This window comes from Accipiter gentilis, chromosome 5, assembly GCF_929443795.1.
Source record: "Accipiter gentilis chromosome 5, bAccGen1.1, whole genome shotgun sequence".
Taxonomy (NCBI): Eukaryota; Metazoa; Chordata; class Aves; order Accipitriformes; family Accipitridae; genus Astur; species Astur gentilis.
Genome location: NC_064884.1, coordinates 47,111,638 through 47,133,151, shown reverse-complemented (window position 1 = coordinate 47,133,151; position 21,514 = coordinate 47,111,638). Strand labels below are relative to the sequence as shown.

Genomic DNA, 21,514 nt, shown 5'->3' with positions numbered 1-21,514 from the left:
TCGGAAGGTTTTTTTATGAATGGGAGCTCCGTCCTTGAATGAATACCAGAGGACCGCGATCTGATTGGCCCTGAAGGATAAAGCTACTCCCACTTCCCACTGGGTGAGGGCCAAAAAGAGCTGGGATTGGCGGGCGTGTCCCGACCCAGCGCTTCATTCACAAATTCGATGAAACAAAGGAGCGGGCGAGCCGAGGCAGCGAGCGAGGCGATGCACCAATGGGAGGCCGCCCCCGGGCCCGCAGCGGCCTGACCGCCCGGGCGGGGCGGGGCTGCTCCGGGTTCCGCGTGGGCCGCCAGCCGCCGCCGGGCGAGGGACGGGGACCCGCCGGGGCGGGGGCGGCTGTCCCGGGGCGGCGGGGGCTCGTCCCGGCTGGGAGCCAGCGGGCTCGGTTCCCCAAGTTTCGGCGGCTGCGGCGCGATCGCCGCCTCTGCCGGGCTGCTGGAGGGCCGGGGAGCCTCGCCGACCGCGCTGCCCGCCCGCCCGCCGCCGGCCGGGCTGTCCCGCCGCGGCCGCTGACCTCGGCAGGTGGCGGCCGCCGCCCCCTGGGGCTGCCCCCGGGGCCGGCCCGCCGCCACCTCCCCCTGCGCCTTCCCCAGGATCCCGCCGTGAGCCGGTAGCCCCGCGCCCGGGCGGCGGGATGAAGGGCTACCTGGATCAGCAGGTGCCGTTCACCTTCCCGCAGGTGCGTGGCGGCTCCGCCGGGCGGCGGGGGAGAGGGGGGGAGGCTCTGGGCCGGGGCCCGCTCCGATCAGGGACCCCGCGCTGATCTTGCTCCTTCCGCAGCAGCCGCCGGGCCCGGCGGCTCCCGGTGGCGGAGCTCTGATGGGCGCTGGGAAGAGACCCGGGGAGCCGGCCTTGCCGCCGGCGCAGGATTCGGAAGGTAAGTGGGGCGGGGGGGTGGAGGGACGGATGGGGACGGTGAAGGCTCCTGGACAAGGAGCAGGTCCTCCCCCTGCGCCTCCGCCCCCACCTCCGCGTCCCGCCCGGCACCTCCGTGGCCGGAGCATCCCGCTGTCCCTGCCCAGCGCTCTGCTGAGGAGACCTCTCGCTTCTCATGCAGACCTCTTCCAGGACTTGAGCCAGTTCCAGGAGACTTGGCTGACAGAAGGTAGGCTCCTTACCCTTGCTCTGTCTCGTTTTGTTCCTCTTTCAGTTGTTGGTCTTTTGGTGTTTGTACTGCTCCTTGGCTTTGTTTGCCTAGCTCCAAACATGAAGTATTTTTTCTCAGACTTGCCAATCTCTGGCTTGTGTAAACGAAGACGCATGAATCACACTATTGTGCTGGGTATTTGCTTATGAATGGAGCTTGGCAGTTGGCCCGCTTTCCTGATTACAATTTTCGTTTCAGGCTACTTGTAACTGGTTCGATTTTATGCTAATTTGTCACTTATCTTTGTTGGTTGCCGGAGCGTTGATATTAACCCTAAACAAACAAAAACTGTTCTTTTAATTTGGGGAATAAACTTCCTTTTTTTCCTTTTTTTTTTTAAGATAATTTTTTGAAGGGGCCTTCCTGGAATTTACACACCGTTCAGTCTGGTGTCTAAATTGTTTTGCCTTTTGACCTCAAGGAAGAAAAAACTTCAAATCCCAGGGAGTCCCGTTAATTCTAAGTGAAACTAGTTTTAAACAGAATGGTGAATTTGTTCTAATTCCAGTACTACAAATGGTCCATTTTCTAGACAATTTAAAACTTATTCTCAAGTACAGACTTTTGATAAATATAGAAGTACTTACTGTGATATAGGTACTTAACAAATATTTAACAATAATAATACAAAAATACGTACGGCATTTTGAGCAGGATTATTTCCCCTAATCTTACCACAGGTGAAGGATGGTCCTGTCAAACGGTTCTTTTTTTAAGCCTCCAAAAAGGTATTTGACAACGAAGAAGGATTATTAAGGGAAAAAAAGAATCGAATGTTTTATGTTTACATCAAACTGAAATGAAATGCCATTGATCAGGCAGTGTTCAGGAATGTGAGGATTATAACGATGCAAGAGGAATTACCTGGAGACTGTTCCAGGATTGAAACACCTAACTTACATCAGAGCAGAAAAAGAGGTATTAACTGCTGGTCATCTGATAGATCTGCTGAATGTGTACACATGCTTGAGACTGGTTTCTCTTAAATCATGAAAAATCTTGAGCTGCCAATAAGATAAGTTTGCCTCCGAATTGATTCCTGGTAGACTTTCAGTTTTAGGCTTTTTAATGCTGGTTAATATTTTTATGCTCCCTAATCTAAAGAATTTGCATAGAATCTCTTAAAATTTGTTTGTGAGTAGCAGAGCGTTTGTAGGATGAATTCATAAGTACCCTGGGGTGAAGGGAAGGTCACATATCGTCTCATAGCACTGTATAGAAAGAGGTAATCTGCTGTTATACGTTATTAGTAAATGATAATGCAAACCCTATTGCATGTTTTTAGAATATAGGCAGATATATATATATTATATTTTTTTTATAGCTCATAGCACCTAGTCAGAGTCCAAGTGAAATCTTTGGGAAATTCAATTCACGTTTTAATATTCTAGCTTATTATTGTAGACTGCATACATGGGGAACTACTTTCTCCCACAGTAACTTCCCTTTCCACACTTTTAACAAGAAAAGTTGCCTTCTGAAGCAAACTATCATTTGTTTTTCTGTATTCACCAGTATGTCAAATTATTTTCCTGAATGGTAAAAATATTTGTTTTCATTAATGTCTTGTACATGTCTATATGTTAGCATTTGTTCATGAGATGAAGCCCACAGAAAACTTGAGTACCTTCCTAAAGAATGCAGAAGAAAAAGAAAATAAAGTGAAAATACGAAATATGTCGTTTATTCTCTGCCTCATTTAATTAAGAAATTTAGCTATTATTTTATTTACAGTTCTTGGTGTTACTTATGAAATAAGAGAAACAAACCTAGGAAGGAAACAAACTGGAAATATAAATTCAAAACAAACAATCAGCTGTATGAAAAATGTTGACAAATTTAAACCACATATACGTGTGTATATGTGTCAATATATATATATTTGTGTGATTTCATTCATAGGGGTATCTCTTTGTTAGCTTCTTAGAATATTGTTAATGGTGTCAATTAACACCTGATTTTTCCTTTGCAGGGTAAAAGAATAATGTCTGCGTACAGATGACTCTTAAAAGAAACACATGCTGAAAAATCCTAGGCCTTGTTGCTAAAAATCTAAACTTTCCCTCTACACCATTTTTACCAGAATTTGTTAGAATGCAGTGATGTGAACCTGGCAATTGATAACTGTATGGAAGTAATTTCAAGCCAATATAAAAGTGATTTGGCATTCAGAGAAACAAAAAAACTTCCTTGGAGAAAATTTGCACAGGTAGTTTATCTGTGCTGGTTACAAGGAGGGGAGAGATGCACTTTGTGTATCCTTAGTCAGAAAGCTTTAGTGAAGGTGCTCCAGATCTTGAAAGCGATGTGGGAGATAGTGAGGTGCATGTTGATGCATGCAGTCTGAGTGACTAAAATAAGCCCGTGGTTGGGCTTTAAATATCTGATTAGGTATCCCAGTTATTTTAAGTACAGATGCTGGTTTGGGCATAACACGGAAATGTCTGTGTTGTAACTGTATGAAGTAGTTAATGAATATAAAAATTTAAATTTTCTTCTGGCACTTTAGCCTTCTAGTACAGGACTGTAGCTGTCTGCAAGTATCACTGTTCAGCAGTGAAGCTGTGTGCTCGCACTCCAGCCATGCCCTTTGCTTCACATCTCTTCTGTGGTCTGTTGCTTTTAGTATGTAATGCTCTTAGCGAGATTGTCAGCAATGCAATAGACAGTACTAGCCTCAAGGCAGTAGGCTGTGAAATCCAAACTCAGCTCATACAATGTGATCCCCATTATTTCTTCTATTACAGTGTTGCTTTTTAAAGATAATTTGTAAAAAGAACTTCGTAAGGTTTTTCTTTCAGTTCCCAACATTTTATCATTTATATTTCCAGTTCATTGTCATACAGGTTATTTTAAGGAACAGTGATTGCAGTGCAAAGATCTTGGCTAGTTCCATTCTAATCCACTGCCTGTTGTTAATGCAGTGTTATTCCCTAAGGTTTATTTTTTGCATGTCTTGTCTAGCTGAGCTTCAAGTGACTGAGATTAGTGGGCTTCCATTCCACATATCCCTTTTCTTTGACTACATCACCTTTGCTTTAGAGCTGAGAGAGTGCAATCTTTTGTCCACTCTGCAATAGCAAAAACTCTAGGTTTGTCTGTTATGTACTAGCAGCAGCACTTTTTTCAGCAATAGTTTGTGAGAGATTTTGTGAAATAATCTGCTGCAAGCTCCCCCTTCCTTGCAGTAAAAGAGACCTAAAACTAATTGTTAGAAGTAATAAAATATTCTAACACGACATGTGCTATGGTTAAGGTTCTCCCCACAGTTTCTGCCAGGGCACACCCAGAAGCTTAGTTCTTTGTCAGACCTGAATTTACCGCATTAGTTGCTGTCTCTGGGTAATAGAGGACTGTTCAGGTGGTGGACTGAGGCCATATCTGAACTAGGCTCTGAGTAATGGAGAAAAAATAGCTGTGTATTAAAATACGGACTAAATTCTGATTAGTAATGCATTCTGGACATCAGGATGATGTGCGTCTCCTGCTTCCTTAACACCTTCTCTTTCTGTGGTGGGGAAGAATGCAAAGGTGTTTGTAAGTGAATACAGATGTCGCTGTCAGGGAGAAAGCCAGATTGGATCACCTGCTTTGGTGTCCTATTGCTAAAGGAGGTGATTGTGAGATGTGCTTCCACAAAACCTCCATATTCGAGACAGTGTGCAGGCTGTCCAAGAGTTGTGTTCTGTCTTGCTTATATAGCTCTTGCAAAGGAAAGATAGGGACAAATCATCTTGCAGAATAGGGCAAGCATGCACAATTATATTTACAGTTGGAAAATCGGAATTAATTGTTCTCTCCATGAATGTGCGAGGGCGATGTTGATTAAAGCTTTTTTCAGCAAATAAGGGAAGCAGGAGCTAGAGGAGACTATGTGTAGCTGATTCCTCTGTGAAATCAGAAAAGCACTAATTACATATACACTGTTTCAGCACAGGAATTTTAGTATAATAGCACTTGAACTATTACAACATTTGATTTTGTATGTTGGAATAATCTCTCAAGGACACACCTGTGTACCTTGCTGAGTCAACCTGTAGGCGAAGGAGGACAATAAAATTCTTTTTCTTCCACTGTGCCATTTCATTGTTTTATTATATATTTTGCAGTGGCTTCAATGCAACTCAGACATGGGCTAAGGCCACATTGTGGTAGGTGATCCATGAACGGAATGATTTAAGCTGGAGATAAGAAAAGGCAGGCAGCTATGTATAGGCAGATGAGGAGTTTGCACAAATGATGTCATAAGGGTCAGCACAGCTGCCAGCCATCACTAGATAGCAACATCCAACCACTGTTACACCTTTCATAGGCATCACAGAAAGAAGAATTCTGATATTTTAATTTAAAATAAGTATTTACTCCAGGAAGTGATAAAACATACTGTGAAGTACATAGTGAAAGATTCTTCTAGTGCGTCCATTTTGGATGCTGTGGGAAACTCTATATTTATGCGGGCTTTACAGCTTTTGCAAAGTCTAGTCTTTCATTTAAGTCAGAATAAACATGACCCCTTGAGTTATGAAGAGGCATCAAACACACGTGAGCCTCACCAGTTAGTCTAAAGGAGGTGTTAAGCGTGAAGCTTCTTATCATTGACATGCTAATGTTAACTATTTTACTGCTTACCACATTCAGCAACATCTTGTTCCAGGGAGGTAGGCTGTTCCACGGTAAATGAGGCCTCTGCAGATTTTCAGATATCTTTATTAGACAGTCTTTGAAATATTCAAATATCTTAGACCTTGCTGTTATTCTTGGAGTTTTACTAACAATGCTGTCCACAGGGCAGATGCCTAGAAATACGCTTTACTGCACTGATTTGTGGGGAAAGAGCAGCTGTTTGCTGTCAGGTTCTCTATGACTACACCAGCACTTCCTCTTGCATTTCCCATTTGCGAAGTCACACATACATGCAAGGCACATTAACCATTTCCCTCTCCTGCTACCGGATAATTTTATTTTTTTCTTCTGAAATGTTCTCCTTCTGCTCATTTACAAATTCTAGCCTATACCACTAGTGCCAAGCTATCCACTGCTTCTGGAGCTACTGAAAAGATTGTATATGAAGGCATAGATGCTTCCTGTTCTGCTCATCACTTTGGCATAGCCTTTCCAAATTTATCAGCTGGTAGTTGTTTTTCCTACGCTAAATGCTTAAAAGGCCCTGCATGTTATGTTTCTAGTGAAAACTGTGAACCCTGAGCTAATAAACTTGCTCTTGTCCTTATTTCTAAGCTAAGGGAGAAAGAAACTGGCAGGCTGTTAAGGGGTAAATCTGCAGGCAGGAGAACTATATTCATTAATCCTAAAGGGAAACTATCCTTAGTCACTAAAGTGCATCACAGCAGAAATCTCAGATCTTTTCTGCATAGACTTATTTCTGCCTTACTGTTAATTATAACACAAAGTGCCAAATCTAATTCTCTTCTCTCTCTCCCTCTCCTTCTGCCCTCCCCCCCCTTCTCTCCCCTGGCAGCTCAGGTTCCAGACAGTGATGAGCAATTTGTGCCTGACTTTCATTCAGAAAACTGTAAGTAGCATCGGGGCAATCATACATCTCAGGGGAGAAGGGCAGGATACGCTTAAACCAAACAAATATGGGAATGCGACACACAGACATCGAGGCTAAAGTACTCATTTGTACATTGTTGTGAGACTGACAAAAAACCCAGGCTAACTGTCCACACCTGGACAATGCAAAAATGTCTTTGTGTGGTGGTGTATTTCGGTTGGTGTATGTGTGAATAATTAGGCACCCCTGAATAGCTGAGAAAATGCATTACTGTGACAATCAAAGGTAAAATTTGTGCTATTACTCCTTGCAAAGCGAAAGAAATTGGACTCTACATAGAATTATGGGTGCTGTGTCTCCTGCAAGTGCTTTTTTGGGGCTCTGCTCGCCTGTGTGGCCTCTGGCTGAGCATCTGCTGCCAGCATGGCCTCTGTGAGATGAAGATCCTGTCTGCTGCCTGCCACAGCATGAAGGCACAGTATCCCTGAAGAGATATGCTTGCTAGCCTGCTTGCTTTCTGTTCCTGGGAGCTGTGCATAGAACAAATTGCATGTGTTTGCACACGAGTGTAAAGACTGTACCACAAATGTTTGCTCTGAGAACTAGTCAAAGCACTTCATCTTGCAAAGGAGCTGAATGTTGCACAGGTACAAGTGTACATATAGGAGCCTTCCATACAATAGCCATGCAACTCTGCTTTTCTCATGCTGGGCCTGCTTCAGCTGGTCCTCACAGCATGCCACCATTTCATTTGGAAGCTGATGCTGGGCTAAGACTACGTGCCTGAAGTGAATACAGACTGTTCTGAATAGCTCTGTGTTGCAAGCAGCTGCAGGAGCCTGGAGCCTGACTTTTGACAGACCTGTCAAAGCTACAAGAAGATGCCTCACTGTTCCCTGGGCCTATACTTGGCACCTAACTGAGACTAGAAGTGTTCATTTAAAGCTGGTGCAGTCAACTTTGGTGCCCTTTCTATGCTGATAACCCTCTGCCCAGGGCAGTTTTCCCCATGAAAACAAAAAAGAAGCACTTTTACTGTTTGTTCTTGTCTGCCTCCTTTCTGTGGACTTGGCCCTGCAGCACAGCTGGGCTTGCTCGCTGAGTCATATATCTTGTTTCTTCCTCTTTTTGACCTAGAACTGAGGAGAGGGCTGGTCCCATGTTTCACTCTGAATGAATGAATAAGCCAGTTGTAATGTGATAGCCTGTTCCAGCTATTAGGGGCCGGAAAGAATTGGCTGCTCCTAGCACATCTAACTTCTTGAAACTTCAATGGAGTTCAGCATACTGGACAGAGCTTTTTTTTTTTTTTTTTTTTTTCCCGAGACTCAGCCGACACATTGGCATTTTTAGATGGGTTCTATATATCTGTTTACTCCATACACTGAAAAGAGCTGCTGCAGACAGAAGGGAAATGGATGATGCTCCATGCATAGAAAGACCCTTTTCTCTTTTGACCCTTCCCTGTGCCTGGGGTGTTTGCACAGATGCAGGAGTGTCATGCTTGGGATACTGAATCCATCCCAGGTGTGGGGCAGGCCTGCTGGGTCAGCACACTCACACCTGCCATTGGTTTGGACAGTGCCAAGAGCTGTTTGTGAACAGGCCCCTCTGCTATGATTGATGGCAGCCCCAGGATTGGTTGTGGGAGCCAGTTGTCTCTGAGAAGGAGTAGGAGCCAGAAACAATATGACGCTCTGGTATCTTATTGTTTTATTTATTTATATTGATTCTGTCAAGCTGTTTGGATCCCTTTGGGTGCTGGTGTGATGTAAAGAGTAAAGATGGGCTTTTCTGGTGTAGGCTGAAACTGAAGGCAGACAAAAGGAGTCAGGTTTGGGGGTTTTTTTTCCCCCTCTTGCTGAGAAAATTAATTTTGGGGAGGGCTGTTTGCAACAGAAAGTGGCCTTAATATCCTGTGCTGAGAAAGATAGCAGCAGCCCTTTCGATAGCTGCTTGCTGCAGCTCTTCTAAAGGGACAATTAGTCCTTTATATGAGGGAGAACTGGCTTGAGGATGGTTGGTGCACATACAGTTCAGGTCAGTCCTGAAATAAACTCAGCAAAAATAGGGGTATTAACAGATCAGGGTGTTACTTTCCATTCTTAAAACTGTAATCACAGCTCTGAACATCCCAGGCTTTGTATGCAGCATCGTGTCAGCTTGAAGAGGTGGGAGTAAGCTGGTGAAGGACTGAAGCTACCCTTATTAAAAACTTACAGTTTTGATTTGGAGGGCAGATCTTTCCCTTGTTTGAAAAACAAGCCTTGATCTATGTACCTTTCTGGGATTACTTTTCTTGCCTTCCTAAGTGTCAGTGACCTCCTAACAGCAGCAGCAGAACCCAGAGGCAAAGGTAGAAGAGGCTTACCATGTTCTTCAGCCAGGATAAGCTTTTCTAAGGAACTAGTGAAGGAAGTTTTGCTCCCTGCTGGATTTAATTAAGCATGAGAAGTAACAATACCCACATCCTACTTCCTGGTGCTGTAAACTGCAACCCACATTTGTTATTCATGAAATTCTGACCCGCCCAGAGGTATTCCTCCTCATCTGCATCAGGCCACGACCAGAGACCAGTGCACTGAAAATGAAAAGGAACGTTTTTACTTTTTCCTGAGCTGTCACTGGTGTTTTGGAAGAGCAGAGTGGTTACGAGATTCCGCCAATCCCACATTCAGAGATGCATAAAAGGAATAGCATAGAAGAGATTCAACAAAGGGAAACATGCATTTGGAAATTTTACGGGTAGCTGCTGAGTGCCAGCATGGCAGCCTTCCACCCAAAAATCACAGTATGCTGTAGAAGGGCCTGGCCTTTTTCCCAAGTGCTGAAGTATAAACCTGATACAACTAATGAAATTAGATATATTTCAAAGGGAGGCTGCTGAGAGGACTGCAAGCTGCTCTTCGAACTTTGAAACACAAAACTGTTCACTTTTCGAACAGTGAAAGCAAGGACTTAGAAGTCAGAATTCTGGTTTGTACTGTGCTTTAACACTGATGCAGTTCCTTTGGAAAGGGTATTTTAGCTATCTAAATTGGTTAGGTGCTTCTGAAAACACTACTTGTCTGTGAGCAAGTTAGCCTGGTGACAGCCTGTAACAGTATGCAATACATATAATAGTATTTTCCCACAGAAAACCTGCAGCTTTTGTAGCTGTGTCTACAAAAACCTTACATTTGTTGTCCTACAGGACAAACAATACTATCGGGAAATCTACAATGTGTCATCATATTAGTGCATTATAATTTAATGCAGTGCTACATGGTAATGCTACTCACAAGACATGCTTGCCAGGTATGTCAATGAAAGAGCATTTTGCATGACGCGAATCAAAACTTTGGTTTTATGTCCTGAAAAATAGAGTATGTGCATGCTACCGCTTATGACATAACAGAAAATAACTGTTCCGGCCCTGAACAGCTTAGGAAATACCTACTCTAAATCCTTTTCAAAGTGCTTTGGATTATCACAGAGCATGTTAACACTGCCTTAGATTTGCTCTTTTAAGGTTGATGTATCATACAAACCTTACTAAATCCAGGGCAGAGCTCAAGCAAGTCCAGTGAACAGTTGTGCATATTGGTATTTTGTTTGTCTTGGAGCCAGCTGAACTAGGACAAGGTGGTGGCATCTCAACTGTCTTTTTACTGGCTGATAAAAATATGTCTCCGTATTTTCATCCACTTCCATGAGAAGTGTCAACTTGGTCTTTCATTTCTCTCCCACAGTAGCTTTTCACAGTCCTCCTGCTAAGATTAAAAAGGAGCCACAGAGTCCCTCATCGGACCCCACACTGTCCTGCAACCATAAGCAGCCATTCCAGTACCACAATGGCAAGCCGTGCCTTTATGCCAGGTAACACAGCTTACACAGGGGAGGGACAGGAGCTGTTAGGAAATCAAGTGCTACTGCATTATTTAACAAGGAAGTGTTACGACAACAATCTGGTCTGTCTGCTAGGTAAGGGCAGCGCACACATGCTGCAATACAAATTAACCAGTGGGTCAGCTGCTGGCAGCCTGCTCAGACTGCCATTTATTGCACTGGATAACTCAGACCTGTGTAGAGTAGATCTGGGCTTGCCTCTTTTTTTCTTCTCCCTAGTGCTGTTCCTCAGCTGTCCTGATGCTGAGAGCAGTCTTGACATCTGTCACGTGCCTCTCTCCCTCCATTGCTTCCCAAAATCTGTCCTGCAGGGAGCTCCCTGACACCATTCATTGCCCATAGTCCCAGCTACTTGCCCGAGTTATAGTATGGCTTCTTCAGTACAGACACCTTCTCCAGTTTTCTGCTTGAAGGGTTATTGCTATTGTGCATGGGGGCAACCAATAAACGGAAAGGAAGGAGTTTATGCTGGGAGTTTTCTGGCGTAGGTGGCTGCATAGAGGGACAGCGTGTCTGCCTGTGACGCGTTCTCCCCAGGTCCTGCCACAAGTCCTTCTCAGAGAACTGTAATGCTCCAATGTCTGTTTGACTGTCCCAGTGCCTATGATCAACCCAGACAAGTTGGAATCAAGTCCCCCAACCCAGGAACCCCGATACAGTCACCGGTCCAGCAGTTGCCTAGACACGACAAGAGCTTCCTGACCCCTGCGGGGCCACCCCACCCCACATCCAGCTGTGGATACCTCAACGAAAACAGGTGAGTTACTGCCAGGAGGAGGCAGCCACTGGCAAGAAGGATTGCCCTCCTCAATGATTCAGGGAGGAGGGGCTGCAGCATCCAGATTAAAGTGCTCAGTTTCCAGCAATCACAGGATCTGCCCCCATCCAAAGTACCTGGGACCCACCACTGCTGCCTAGGGGTTGAAGACATCTATAACCTTAAGCCCGTCAGATTCTGTGAATGATGGGCTGTGTAGCTGCCCTTGGAAACATCTTTCATTGGGGTCCCTTCCTTGCCCCAACTATTTGTGCAGCTTCTACAGCCCTAGCAACAGGCTGAGGCTGAGGAATTTTCTGTCCCTCAACCAGCCCTGCACTGGGGCCGAGATGAGAGGGCCAAGAAAGCAGCCATCCCATATCCTCTCCCCTTTTCTAGCTCTGCGTACCAGCCACCTGTGGAGATGTGCCATTCCTTCCCCTCCTCCCAGGGCATGGCCCAGGAAGACCCCACTGCCTACCAGCGCCAGATGTCCAAGCCCTGCCTCCAGTACCCTCATCAGGGCTTCAAACAGGAGTACCATGACCCACAGTATGAGCAAGCAAGCCGGGCGGGCAGCAGCCGTCAGTACCCGGCAGCTGTGGTGATCAAGCAGGAGCAGGCGGACTACATGTATGACTCAGGTAGGCAGAACTAGCTCTTTCTGACTGCATAAACCAGGCATCAGTGGTGGGGTGAGCAACCTCCTGGGTGAATATCCATCACTGGTGGTCTTTGGGCTTTCATCTTCAGGAGCATGTGTGGTCTGGCAAACTGGCTGTGTAGCAGGAAACAAACAGTTCTGGCTGTCTACTGCATCCAAGAGAAGGCTGGGACATTCACTTTCCGTACTGTGTTCTGAGAAGGACTTTTCTGGTAGATAGTGGAAAGCTTTAACAAGAAATAGGAGCTAGAAGGTGATGTTAAACCCATTCAAACTAGATTAAAGATGTGCATTTTTTTTCCAAGGGAATAAGTAGCCATTGGGGAGACTCTCAAAATTCATAATTAGTCCACTCACTATCAGAAATGGAGAAAAGAGTGTTCCCAGTTTCACGGGGATTTTTTTGTCTTCAGGAGGATGTGTGAGATGGTAGGTTGTAGAAAGGGAGAGAAGTGAGGTCAGTGTTGAAAAAATTATACTGAAAATGTTCTGTAAATGGCAGCAGAAGGGAGGGCATCAAATATCTTGGAGCTTGTACCGAAAAACTGTCTCTGATCCCTGCAGCAGGAGGGGACCTTTAAGCACTGGCAGAGGAAAGCTGCTCTGGGTGCAGGGATTGCACTGCACAACACCGAGCAGCAGCTCACGACACTGTCTGGCCCTGTGCCTTTTCCCTGACTGGAGGCAGAAGGATTTAATTCACAAAATGGAGGCAAAAAAGCAGCTCTCCCAGCCCAGCTGGTGGGTGTCAGCTTTCACTGCTGAGGTCTCTCACCAGCAGCTGACGCCCACTGGAAACTCGCTGCAGCAGGTCACAGAGAGCCAATGCCCCATTTTGGAGCTTACCGTGCAAGATAAACAAGCTTTGTTCTGACAAACAGATCTAAAAGTCTAAAACTAAAACAGTCTGAAGAGACTTGGGAGGCTAACAACAAACTGGCCAATTCCAAGGACAGGCGTAAGCACAGAGTGGGGTCTGGGTTGACTCGGCTAAGTGCAAGTGTGCTGCTCTCTGTCTCTTGCAGTGTAAACCTTCACCTGCTACTTCCCATAGAAACGGGGCACACAGAGCAGATAGCAGAGATTTCAGAGGATCACAGGAGGAAAAAAGTTTATAATTCCAAAAATAGGTCTCTAGATACCAGATCAATCAGGTAATCCTCTTATTTTTCCACAGGGAATAAATGTTATTTTTTTCAGCAGACCTGTCAAAAAACTTGCTACCCTGACATCAGAATGCCCTTTTCTAGGGGGAATGTTACTTCTGGTTTCCTAGTATTTTAATGGACATTTTGAGTAATTTCCTTTAGCAGAAATAAATACATAAATAAAAAGCTTCTATGAGGGTATAGAATCCACCGCTGTGGCTATGCTGATACTACACTTTTCACTGGGTCCTTCTGTCCAGACAGGGGAAGAAAATGTGCAAACCCAGAAGAATGCTTTTTGTGAGAGTAGTTTATGATTGTAATAACACACAGTCTGTCAGCTCAGAGTACGCTTCTGCCCTTAGCATCAGCAAAATGTCTGCTGAAAGCAATGACTATACACAGGAGTATGAGGGAAACGTAAGGTAAATCTTTCCAGAGCTCCCAGTTACAGCTTCCATTTCATCTGTGGATGGAAAATAGTTTTGATTCAGAAAATGGAGGGTTCAGAAAACACCAGATACAGAAGATATAAATTGCAGTGGCCAGGCAACAATATATGCTGCACAGAGATCATGAAAAGACTTTCTGCTTGCTTTCAAACTCAGGCTGTTTTTTCCTTTGTGTTTTCTCAACTGTTTGTGAGAATGCCCTGACATGATGTGAAAAAGCCAGGGAGACTTAAGACATCTGAAATGATATTTGTGAGCCACTGTCTGTAGTAAACATTCAGATGCTGCTGCTCTCCATTAACATCATCAAAGTACCCCTGGAAAAATGTAATCCCTTCTCATCTGTGAAAACAGTAGCAGAGCATGTAGTTATTTTAAACTAAGATGAGGGAGAGATGCCATGCAAATTTAGCCTATTGTCCAAGATTTTGTACTGAGTGGTGTATAAGTGAACTGACTGGCTATCCTGGCTACCCTGAAGGAAGTCATGTGATAGTACCACAGAAATTTACCAGTGTAATTCATGATTGAAAGCATGATGAAGACAAAGTTGTGGTGGGATGGCTGAGACATAAAAAGTTATAAGTCTGCCACTAACCCTTTAGGAAGGCCCTAAGAGGACGTTGGTTAGAAAGGTGCACTTACCTATCCACCTCTGGAGAGCAAGATCATCCTGCCTCCTGTGCTTTTTAATTAAACAAGTTTGTTGATTGTTCTGTAGATGTTCCTGGCTGTCCTTCCATGTACATAAATGTTGAGAGTTATCCAAGCCATTCAAATACAGAAGAGACATTAGGTAAGAAACTCAGTGACTGTCATCTTTTCCCTGCATTGCATTGCACTCTAGTACTACCCTGTCTTTGTCTATGACTGCCTATGTTGCCTTCTCTTTCAGGCTGCAGCTATGACAAGCAGATGAAGTCCTTTACTGATGATGTCTGTGTTGTTCCAGAAAAATTTGAAGGTCGGAGAAAGAATGGCCCGCAGTTTGGGTGTAAGATAGGGTTATCCAGCATCTTTGCTAGCCACTTGACCACTGTCTACATAGTTCGTTACACTGTGTTCTTGCAGGTGTGTTAGCTGTGGTTCATACCTGGCTTTTTGGTATCCCATTTCTTGAGCTTTTTAAGCAGCAAGCAGGCCTTCTAGCATAAGTGGCTTAATTTTGAGGTTCATCAGGGCTCTTCTTGGAAGAGCTGCTGGTGAATTGGCCACTCTAAATATTCCAGGTAAACATTTGTGAAATGTGCTTCTTTTTTTTATTTGCAACTGTTTTTGCACTATTACCCTTAGAAACACCTTGTTTGTTCTTCTCAGCAGGAGACATCAAGCAGGAAGCTGGAGGGTACCGGGAAGGACCTCCATACCAGAGACGGGGATCTCTCCAGCTCTGGCAATTTCTTGTGGCTTTATTGGACGATCCAACTAATTCCCACTTCATTGCCTGGACTGGTAGAGGGATGGAGTTTAAGCTCATTGAGCCAGAAGAGGTGAAACCATTTAGCTTCTCTAGTGGCTCAGGGGGAGTAGCCACTGTTTCTGAGGCTGCAAATTCCCAAGTGGCTTTTCCTCTGCCCTGTGAAGGCTCCTGCCTACCAGTGGTACTCACTAAACCCTGCAGCAAGTCAAGGTTTTTAGAAGAGCTCAAAACAGTTAGGTGACACAAATATCAGGTTTAAGAAAGGCTTCTTGTGAGTTTAGTCTCAGCAATGTAGTTAGCCAAATTACCCACTGCCTACACTTCCCTATATGCTTCACTCTCAAGCTTGCAGTGACCTGTGATGTCTTATCATGCCCTGTACTTGAGGCTGTCATTGAAGTTTGGAGTTTTGAACCCTACTAATTGCAGAAGTTTTCATTAAAATCTGGAAGAAAATATGTCCTAGTCTAAATATATTTTTATATCAAAATGACATTAACTAAGGTGTAATTTCTAATGCTGCCATGTTCCAAAAAACCCAGTGATATCTGACAATATATGGGAGATGTGTCTGTAATATCTGTTCATATCTTGCTCCAGTTAGAGCTCATTTAGCACAGTTCTTGCTACATATCAACCTTTACGGGCACTTTCAGTGCAGATGAGTTGTTTTTGTGGGTTGACATACACATACAACAGATTTCCGAGTCTCATGGACAAAGCTGAAAATCGTGTAGTAGGAGGAAGAAGGGCACATGGATCTTCAATGGAGGTGTTCCCTCATACTTGGGCTCCTAGTAAATGTGATCCTTGAAGATAAAGTGTAGCATAGGATGAAGGAGTCCTTTAGCATCATCAAGCTTTCAGAGTAGTGAAGAGAGAGAAGAAGTGGCGACAGAAAATGAGCTCTGTAGTGGCAAGGAGAATGCCTCTCTGATATAGGGTGCTTCAGTTTGAGTTCTACTCTTTTTGTTGAAAAGCTGCTAAATAATTATTGTTTGTGTCTTTTATTTAAATGTTGTAAATGTTTGTATGTATGTCTTGTGGTACCGTTCCTCAAAAGATAATAAGCTGGATAATGTTATTTTGTCCTTCAGTTGGGTTCACAAACATTCATGCACTTTGGTGCTTTATTTTACAGGTAGCCAGGCTGTGGGGTATCCAAAAGAACCGTCCAGCCATGAACTATGACAAGCTGAGTCGATCCCTTCGCTACTATTATGAGAAAGGCATCATGCAGAAGGTCAGTTTGCAAACAGATGGAGTTTTTATCCCTTTACTGATGCTTCTCTTGTTTGAGACAGGAAGTCTTACAGGTACAGAATGTACTTGAGCTACCCAGGCACTCTGAGCTTTCTTTCCCCATAACTTAACTTCTCTTTGCAGCAGTTAAATGAGGAAGGTGTAAAGCAGCTGAATCTAGGCAACATATGGGAAATAAACCAGGGGAATCATGATTGCTTTCTTTTTCTGTAGATATCTGCAGTCAGAAGAGTTGGAATTTATGCAGCTGCAAGGACATACAATCAGTCTAGACTTATTGGTGAGAGAAAGGCTGCCTGGGGTTTGGTACTATGTGGTAGGGATGGTCTCTTCCAGATCCAGGGCACTAGAGAGGATAACTGAGAGTGTAGTTATGTCACAGTACAGACTGGTCAGGGATTGCTGATGCTGTTGCTACCTGGACAAGGAGTGAGCTGGCAGCATCCCACTGCCCAGGAGCTGTTCCAGGGGAGACCAGAGCAGCAGAGAAGCAGGAGGACAGCACAAGATGTTTACAACTCTGACATCTCAGGGCAATGGTCTAGAGCAACCAGATGGTTTTGCAAGCCTTCTCCACTGCTGAGGACCATTGCCTAGTGGTGCCTGTGTGCCTGCAGCATTCGTCTCCTATCTTGCCTGCAGGTGGCTGGAGAGCGCTACGTGTACAAGTTTGTGTGTGAGCCTGAAGCCTTGTTCTCTCTGGCCTTCCCTGATAATCAGCGGCCAAATCTGAAGGCAGAGTTTGACCGGCAGGTCAGTGAGGAGGACACAGTGCCTCTTTCTCATCTGGATGAGAATGCTGCTTATCTGCCAGACCTTGGGAGCCTCCCTCCACAGCTTTACAGCAAAGGCTATACATACTAGCATTGCTGGGAGCATACTGTGCCACCCTTGCTTGTGTATATAAGATGTCTGGTTAGCATTCAATCAGTATAAGCATTTTTCCAGGGCAGCCTAGGGTGGCACTAAACTATGAATACCTGCTTTGGTCAGGAACAGTGTTCAGGTACACATGCAGATAATCACCTGACAGTTGACAGGGCTCTTGTGTGCTTGTGATAAGATCCTCATAGTTGTCAGGATGAGACTGGTTCTCAGCAATGCATACATCTTCTGAGCAGCAGAGCTGGAGCTTCAGCAGCATATGAGGTAATTGCTGCCTCTAGCTGGAACAAACGAGCCTGTTGCAGTCCCTCTCTTAGGCAAGGGAGAAGATGCCGTCCTACTGGGCTTTTTTTCAGATATGAAGACTCCACAATGCTGCTGCTGACTCCATTCCTCCAGTACACATACTGAACCTCTGTATAACCTGCTTTCAGCAAGGGATGGCTCTAACCCACATGGACTCACCTCTGCAAGGCCAGTCTTGCCTTCTTCCCAGGATGGCTGCAACACAGTGGTCCCAGATCATACGCCTTCTGTGTGAACTGCTTTGTGGGAATGGGGAATACTTGTTGTCTTGTATGTGCATGCTCCTGCCTTATCACCTTCTTGCTCCTAACACTTCACACCAGGGCTATCTGGTATTTAGGCACTCTGCCTAAGCAGGGTAGCTGGAGGCACTGGCCGGCATTAGAGCAGTCCTGGAGTACATGGCACAACACACAATTTAGATGTGGCTTTTCCAGACTGAACAACTTCAACAAACATCCTCAGGACCTTTGAAGACCTGTCAGGCTATTGAGTGTGCCTATCCTGGGCTTTGGCTAGAAAATCAACTGAGGCAAGAAAAGAACCTGGTGGAGGTGTGTTAAGAAAACGCTTTAGAAAGCAACCTAAACCGTATGTAGTTCTTAATATCTGAATTTAGACTCTAACCTCCACAGATACTTGCATGCTTGAGGGAAATCCTGATGTATTGGAAAGGCAGCTATCTCTGCAGCCCAATGCAGCACATGCAACTTAACTAGACTTTGACTGGTTTTCTACAATAGTGAACGTTTATAATGGGCACCACATCCTCCTCGAGAGGTGCCTCACTTTTTAATTAGCAGCGCCAACCATGTGCCCAGTTAGACAAGGAGCAGTACATTGTACCCATACAGAGAAAGCCTGTTTCCTACTGCTTCAGATTGATGTTCCAGCTGCTGAATACAGAGTACTGTCAATCCTGCCACTGAGGTAGCCTGTAGAGGAAATTCTATATATTGATTGAAAGCCTGATCTCCCCCGATGACTTTCCCCTGCATGGCTAATGCCAACCCTCCCAGCCTTCTCCCTGGGCATGAGGACCAGGAAAGGCAGCTCTCCCTGCCTAAGAAGAGGCCAGATACTCAAGAGCAGCCCACTCTGCTGATGCCTTTGCATGCCCTGAGCAGTCCAGAGACTTGGTGTTCTGGCAGCTCCTGGCCCTCCTGCCTTGCCCTGCTGCTACCTGGCAAGCACACTTCCTCTGGTGTCCCAGAAGTGAGGGTGAAGGAAAACCCTTCCATTGGTATAAGCTGCCTTTACTATTTATGAGTGTAAAAATACTATAATTAATAAATTGGTCTATGTCTTTGGCCAGTGCACCTTCATTCAGCCTCTGGCTAGTCCTCCCTTACCTTCTGAGCTTGCTTTGCCCATCTCCTTGGTACCAGCTTGCAGCTTTGGGTGGCTGATCAGGAGAGTTCAGGGATGCGTATTTACTTCTGAATTGTGGTGGAGTTCAAGAAATGAACATTTCACCCCCTTGACATCCTCACAACCAGTCATACAACCAGGACTGAAAGATCACAATGAAATGTGTAACCTCCAGCTGCACCTGGTGTCAGGAGAACAGTTCTCTGCAGCTGCAGAGAACATCGCCTATGCTCCCACACTGACAGTATACTGGCCACTGAGCCAAGCTCCATGGATTTAATTAGCTTTTCCCTGAACTTCATCTCTCTCTTGAGCAGTGGCACTTCCAGGTTGCTTGCTCGGAAAGTGAGCGTGTTACTACCTGCTGAGCTGGTGACGTGATCAGGGTAGCACAGGGCATGCTAGCACTGAGAATGGCACCCTGTCGCAGGCAGCAGAGCTGAGAGCACCCTGCCAGGACACAGCCACCCATGTGGGCCTCAGCGGAGACTACAATAAGGATGGGAGTTACCCTGAAGTGGAGGAGCCCTTTCACACTGCACATTCCTCAAGAGAATCAGGTGCCTCCCTACGGGAAATCTTTATGCCTTCTGGAGGCAAAATGTAGGTGTGGGCTGTACCCTGGTGCAATACTGTGTTTCTAATGAATGAGACTAGTAGCTTGCTTTTATTCAATATCTCAGTCTGCAGGACTCCCAAGGATTTTACGTTTATCCACTATTTGGGCTACCCTCTGCCCAGCCAGTCTTCCTTCTAGAAAGGAAATTCAAGGAGCTAGTTCACATTTGGATGATTTTTTATCTCCATGTTTTACTCAGGTTTGTCAGGTCACTGCAACAGATCGATAGCTGCAGAGCAGTTCTGGGAATCATGAAGATCAGGTTCTCATAACTGAGAGGCAGTGACCTCCAAAGGGCAGAGATTTATAACCAGATCAGAGAGCTGGGAGTCAATAAATACACTCTGTGTTTCCAGTTCAGCAAGACAGAGAGGCAGCTGATTAGGGGAAGATATTGGAGGTAATAGACAAGTGTCATAAATTTCTTAAGCTGGTCCTGAAAGTGCCAGCCCCATCTAACCACACAGAAGATGTTTCAGCTTTGCTATCTAGGCACTCACACTCCTGTTCATACAGCAAAGTTGAAGCAACTCTTGATACAGACAGCAGAGCTGTCTTCCTGAGCTGAATGCTTTTGGCACTTTAGTGGGGCAAGGTGGACGTTACTGTGTGACAGCATATACAGCTGGTGTAACACACCTTTAGGCGAGTATCCCTTCACCATACAAATTCGCAGCTGAGCTTTACTCTACATTAGTCAGGTAAGAAAGGTCAGAAAGACATTGTTCTTCCTCATGGAAAACCCTCTAAAGACAAGAGTTCAGCTCGTGACAAACACTCCGACATCTGGATGTAAATATACCCAACGTTCTCATGCTTTTTTACTATTGTTTACTCATATTCAAGATTTATTCTGGTGGCTTATTCCTCAGGATGTGATGATGCTTTGGGACCAGCCAGAAATAAATTCTCAGCAGTCATTTCTTCCTAATGTAATTTTTTCTAGAATTTTTTTTTTCTTCTGTGTGGTTGCTATTATTGCAATGGCTTTGCTGTTACTCCTGCTATATCAACAGTACAAAGCCCAGCAGGAAACACCAGAAATCTATTACCCAGAACATGATGCGCAGTTCCTTTCTGGTCATAGTAAATAATTAACATGTAACATTACAGCATGTCCCAGGTGTACCCTTAGAGTGTACTGTCTAGGGCAAAGGAATTACCCCTAGTATTAACGGGTTTCCAAGCAGAGCTGAACTCTGATGCAATGTGCTGAGGCTAACCCAGGAAATACTTCTACTACCAGATTCCATACCCTGAAATAAGTATGAATAGTGATAATGAACAATGACAGCAGCAACTCTCACCTTATGGAATAAGCACTGAGTGGAAAGGCAGAAGAGTTACTAGAAAGTGCATTCATCTTTTTCAGGCTGTATACAACAAAGATGGCTGATGTCATCTGGCTAGGCAACACCTTGACAATATGCCTAGGGCCTGCAGGCAGGTCAGAAGGGGCAATGCATTATTCCTAGCAGTGGTAAGAGTGCCAGGATGAGATCTGCCAGGAATGAATTCTGGCCTGGCCAGGTCAAGGCTCCAAAAGCCACATGAACTGAGCAGCGTCACTTGAAAGATGAGAAGAGCAGCAGATACCCTTTTGCCCCTTTGGTGCCATTCCTGACCCACCACACAGAACCTTGTGGGAGCATCGAGCTCTCTGAACCAGACAGACACTCCCATGTACAGCATATTCTCACTCACACCTATTTATGAGGCTTAGAGGAGCAAAGGAAACCAGAGCTGGCCATGACCCTTTCTGGTCAGTACTTTTAGCCTGAGCCCAAGAGGGACTTGTCTTCTTTGCAGCACTAAGCCTGTCAGTTACAGTGTGGGGTCAGGATGTTGGACTCACCAGCTCCCTACTCTGGTGAGCCACAAACCTTTGGCTTTGCCACAGTTGAGCTTCCAGGAGGGAGATACGCAGCTCCCACACAACCCTGTAAAACACTCCCATGGAGGTTTCCATCAGACAGAGTCCCTCACGGTTTCAGCCCAGCCAGCAACAAAGCACCACAAGGCTGCTTGCTCACTCCTCTCCCCATCCCCGTGGGATGAGGAGGAGAAAATATA

General features: G+C 45.2%; 1 protein-coding gene across 6 annotated transcripts; it reads left to right on the top strand.

The window, feature by feature from the left end:
* The first annotated feature begins 561 nt into the window (after window positions 1-561).
* Window positions 562-20,371, top strand: ETV4 (ETS variant transcription factor 4). 6 transcript variants are annotated; one of them, XM_049799649.1, is made up of 12 exons: window positions 562-685; window positions 787-883; window positions 1,064-1,111; window positions 6,633-6,686; window positions 10,400-10,526; window positions 11,155-11,313; window positions 11,713-11,957; window positions 14,299-14,373; window positions 14,473-14,541; window positions 14,895-15,067; window positions 16,139-16,240; window positions 16,903-20,371. In XM_049799649.1, exons 1-12 carry the CDS (start codon window positions 641-643, stop codon window positions 17,122-17,124), a joined length of 1,416 nt encoding a protein of 471 aa, XP_049655606.1. In that variant the 5' UTR covers window positions 562-640; the 3' UTR covers window positions 17,125-20,371. The 6 variants fall into 6 exon arrangements, with proteins under 6 accessions (XP_049655606.1, XP_049655607.1, XP_049655608.1 ...); XM_049799650.1 differs by having other exon boundaries at window positions 14,898-15,067; window positions 16,903-20,370; XM_049799651.1 differs by having other exon boundaries at window positions 578-685; window positions 790-883.
* The last annotated feature ends 1,143 nt before the right edge of the window (window positions 20,372-21,514 follow it).